The 4,898-nt window shown below is 44.1% G+C and overlaps 1 protein-coding gene across 1 annotated transcript; it reads right to left on the bottom strand.

The window, feature by feature from the left end:
* Positions 1-776: 776 nt before the first annotated feature.
* Positions 777-3,680, bottom strand: LOC121970045 (scarecrow-like protein 22). Its single transcript, XM_042520450.1, has one exon. It carries the CDS (start codon positions 3,354-3,356, stop codon positions 1,041-1,043), a length of 2,316 nt encoding a protein of 771 aa, XP_042376384.1. The 5' UTR covers positions 3,357-3,680; the 3' UTR covers positions 777-1,040.
* Between the last annotated feature and the right edge of the window lie 1,218 nt (positions 3,681-4,898).

Below are 4,898 nucleotides of genomic sequence, written 5' to 3'. Positions count from 1 at the left end.
AACAAAGCAGTAATTATAAGCAATCAGAAGTCTGGACTTGCATAATTTCATGAGGTGTATGACTCTAGTGCTCAACAAAATCTATAAAAAAAAAAAGAGCAATAAAATCTTGCATTTTTTCACCACAAATTGCAAACTAAAAGGAAGCAAGATAACCAAAATTTTATGTAATTTGACAAATTATGAATGGTCTGTATCATGGCAGCTCTACTAGTTTGTTTGTCTTGCATGTAGGCTTGCTTGATTTTATGTAATTTGACAAATTATGAATGTCTGTATCATGACAGCTCTACTAGTTTCTTTCTCTTGCATTAGGCTTGCTTGATTAAAATCTATCTACCTCACTATAGATACATAGATAATCCCTTGCGCCGGCATAGTAGTCTGACAAGGTCATTGAAGTCTTCTAGATAAAAAAAATAGCCCAAAGCTCCCGCCAATGGCCAGTTCCGGGGAAAGGTCTATTGTACACAGTCTTACTCTACTTTGCAAGAGGTTTCCGAGACTCGAATCCGTAACATATAAGTCACATGGCAGTAATTTTACTGTTGCATCAAGGAATTGAAGTCTTCTAATGCCAAAATTATATATCCATGAATGTTTAATTATGAGCATGATCTACCTTTCAAACACACAACAAACTCAATCTAAATGATACTATGCAATTCATAAAAGCTTACAGCGAATAACCTAGAAGCAGACTCATACCTAATTATCCTAATGCAAAAAGTAATAATAATTGTCAAGCCATATTCATCAAAATGTCATTCAAACAGTTGAAATAAAAGATAAAACTCCCGTAGATATCCAATGTAACAATGTCATTTTGCTTGAAGCAAATACCGTTAAGATTTAACGGACATAAATAAGGTGATATAACCAGCAAGACAACACTAAGACAACAAAGCAGTTACCATATAGAGGATTAAGTTATGACAACATCTAAAACCATGATGGAATTACCTAAGTTGCCAACTTTTGCTACAGATATTCAAGAATCAAACATGAGGATAACATGCCTGTAACCAGGTAGTTCATCTTCAGCACCTCCAAGCTGACACTGAGATAAGCTCCTTGCGCTGCCAGTAGAGGTAAATTGTAGACTGTCGCTTCTCCACATGGAACCCTCTCACCTGCACTCTCTTCAAAAGGCAATCAGCCTGTGTCTCCAAGAAATTGCTTAGTTGAATAGGGATAAAACCTGAGGTGGTAAAGAGTGTTCTCCAGGGAAGTATTTTATCATTAGAATGGTATCGTCCAAGAACAGAACTTTTTATCCTTGGCTGTAACAGGAATTTTTCAATCTTAGCAGTCATATCTTGGTTAGTTCCAGACGCATCAATGGAATCCATAAGAACCATAGAGGATTGAAAAGCATGCAGGAAATGCTGCAAGAATGGCAAGTCACTACGATCGCAACCTTGGTCAACTGAGATGACAATCTTCGGGGAGAGCTGCTTGACAAGGCAGAGAATGGACGGGAAGGAAAATTTCCCATAGCCAACTATAGGAAGGTTTACAGCAATGGCTTCACCTCCAATGCAATGGAACTCCAAGGGATCAAATGATTCAAGGCTATGGAAGTAAAACTCAAAGGGAATGTCAAGGTCATTCGCAAAAAGGGAGAGGCTATCGCGTACGAGCTGAAGCTCCAGGTTGTTCTGTAAGTAATCAGACACAAGGACTGAAATTTTTAGCATCTGCACTGGATTTGAAGAGCATCGTCGCTGTGCTAGCTCCTGCATGAAGGAAGACCATTGCCCACCAACGCCAATGTCAAAGTCCACGATATGGATCCGATCAAAGCTCCTGAGCTCTTCCAAAAGGGCCTGAATGCAGGTAAAGTTAGAGAATTGGATGATGGGAGAGACCTCAGAGAATGCTTTGTATGCACCAAGCTTGTGCACAATGTCAAATTGCATCGACATGGGAGTTGAGAATGGACCCGGTTGATGGTGGGAGGTTGAATTGGAAGAGGTAACAGGACTAGGCCCGTGACACAGTATATGTTGCAATGCCTCCTTGAAATAAAAGGTAGAGCGGATTAGGGGCTTGCCCAGTGGGGAGGGGAGCTGGTGATTGAGCCGCGCCAATATCCCGTGTGCGCCATCGAAGTTCTTAGCCTCGACCATCTTAGCAGCTTCGATAAGCTGGTCAACCAATGCCTGTAGTAGCTGCTGCTGCTGCTGCACGGCTACAGGCGTGGCCATATCCTCACCGAAATCTGATAACTTGGGCTTCACTAACCTTTGCTGGAGCTGAGGCAGTGGAAATCCTAGATTTTGCAGATGCTGCTGGTACGATTGCCGCCGAGGAAAGAGTTCCGAGCTTCCACCGGATTCAAGAAAAGGGAGTTTCGTTATATATTCGTCCTCCATCGGTAGGTGGCACTTCGGTTCTGTAGGGGAGATGAGGTGCGGCACGGGATGCTCTGCCTGGCCTACACTGAGAAAGATGGGCGGATTTGGGTTGGCTGGTTGCTGGTTTAAGATAACGCCGGTGCCAAACAACTGCAGCTTCTCGTCCACAGTGTCAGGTAAGTAAATGCCCGGTGGAAAGGAGAGTGACTGCATGAAGTTGTTATCCAGCGGCGGCATAGACTGTGAGATATGCTGACTACCGGCCTGGTGGATCATGGGGATCCCCTTGATTCCAGAGCCGACGGAGGGCAGCGAAACACAGCTATTATTGTTCATGAACGGAAGGCCACCGCCAACAGTGTTGTGAAGTACAGAGATACCCTTAGAGACTGCGATTGACTCCTCGTCTTCCACCCTGCAATTGCTCGGGTCAAGAATCCCCAAACCCATGCCGCCATTGTTTCCACCGAAATCCGACGGACCCTGAGGGAGGATCTGTTGTTGCCTCAAACGGGCTGAGGCAGGGTCGTCAACGTCGCCCATGATCCACCCGAGAAACGTCTGCTCACGGACGGGGGAGACCGCAGAATTCTCGGACAGCATCGTCTCCCAGTCGACGACTCCAAGACCGCATTTTGCACCATTTGTATCGAAGCCCACGTCGAGACCGGCAGGTATGGGCTGCAGCTCGGCCGCCCATTCATCCTTCCAGCCCGCACCGCCGCCCACTTCGCCGGCAGTGTCGGAGATGACCGACTTCTTGGCCGAACTATCAGAGACCGCCGCCACTCCGGCGGTGTCAGATGAGCCGGAGCCGCCCAGGGAAGAAGACAGTGTAGCTGTGGAGGCAGGAGGGCTAGGGCTCCTATGATCAAGCACCGATCTCGGCTCCAAAACTTCGTGGATCCCAAACTTGGGCCTCTTGGCCACCCAAAGAAATGCTTGGCTCCCCTCTAAATCTCCCTCCAGTGCTCCATGAAAAGGAAAACCCCTCATCTAAGACCACTTCATGCAAGAAACCAGATCTACCTCTCCTCTCCGATCTCAATTCGCAGAGAAGAAGAAAACAATCAGAGAGCAGAAACAGAAAACTTTTTATACTCGAAGAAAGCTACTCCCTCCATCTCATGCGAGCCAAGGGAACTCTCTCCTGCTCTCCTCGTTCCTCATCATCCATTAATCCATTCCTTCCCTCTCTCTTCGTCCATCTCTTGCTCCTGCTCTCTCCTTTCCCTCTTCGTCCATGGATGCGTGCAACATAAAAAAGTAATAAAGCGCCTCCCCTTCTAAATTATCACTCTTCATTTTTCTCTCTCCTCTTGCACCACTGATTATTTAATACATTTTTTTCTTCAATAATAATAAAGTATTTATGGATCTATAATTTGGTGAAATGACCAAAAGGGCCTCAAGAGGCCCTGGCTGCCTCGTCTGGCCGTTCTGCCTCGTCTGGCCGTCTCTTACCTGACAGCGTTCGTTTCCGTGACCATGTGGGGTAGACTAGTGGGACCCGCAGTTTCCCTGGGTGATCGATAAGAGGGTGAGGAAGGAGGTTGGCGGCAGCGGTACTGATATATAACGAGATGCATGTCTTCCCGTCTAAGCCATCGGGGCACGGATGCCATTTCGCTTGTGCTGCCTTGTGCATTAGATCAGGAGAAGTAGATCCGCTGCACGCTACTGACAGCGAGCAGACTTACGAATCACACTTGGCGGTCTCTAATTGGATTTCCCGATTACGCGTGGTACGCTGTTCGTCATTCGAAGGCGCACTGCTGGAGCACGGAGAAAGAGGCCGGTCGATTTGTAGGCCCATGAATGAGGGAGCGGTGCGACCAATGAAGTTCTGACAAGTAGAGAGAGAGGGGCCGCAGCTACGAAGCGGCGACTGATGTTGATGGGACATGGTGATCAGACGATCGCATAGAAGTGTGAATGACCCGTGCCGAGTTTGGTCTGGTTCGAGCGGTCCGGGCCGGACGTAATTTGGATTATAGCTGGTCCCGGCCGGCGCATGAACCGAATAAATTTTAAAAAAATAAAATAAAGTTAAAAATTAAAAAGAAGTTCGTATTATTATTATTATTAAAAAGTTATTTTTTCAAAAATATAAAAAACAATATCTTATTATATTCTTTATCTTAAAAATATTTTTATTTTAACGTGTTAGAATAGTATTGAAATAAGGATATTTTTAAAATGAAAAGTAAAATGAGTGTATTTTGATTTTATTCGAAGAAAAAAAAATTACTTAAATATAAAATTATTTTAAAATATTCTATATTTAAAAAAAAACAAAAGGTTAAATACAAATTAGACTAAGACAATATATTGTATATACCAAATGAAAATTTCTAAAATATTATTGTGTTGTATTACGTTACGAATAAAAATATCTAAAAGTCGACGACACGTGTCTACACAACCCTCATGATTCAAGCTATAGAAATTTTGTCATTTAAATGACACGCGAATGATCTGGAGCTTTAGAAGACGTCAATTGTTGAGATAAAATAATTAATTAGTTGTCTACGTGGT

This window comes from Zingiber officinale, chromosome 4A (assembly GCF_018446385.1).
Source record: "Zingiber officinale cultivar Zhangliang chromosome 4A, Zo_v1.1, whole genome shotgun sequence".
Lineage (NCBI taxonomy): Eukaryota > Viridiplantae > Streptophyta > Magnoliopsida > Zingiberales > Zingiberaceae > Zingiber > Zingiber officinale.
This window is presented reverse-complemented; position numbering and strand designations above follow the sequence as displayed.

Coding starts and splice junctions, on each gene's coding strand:
- LOC121970045 (XM_042520450.1), bottom strand. CDS start 3,356: ATGAGGGGTTTTCCTTTTCATGGAGCACTGGAGGGAGATTTAGAGGGG.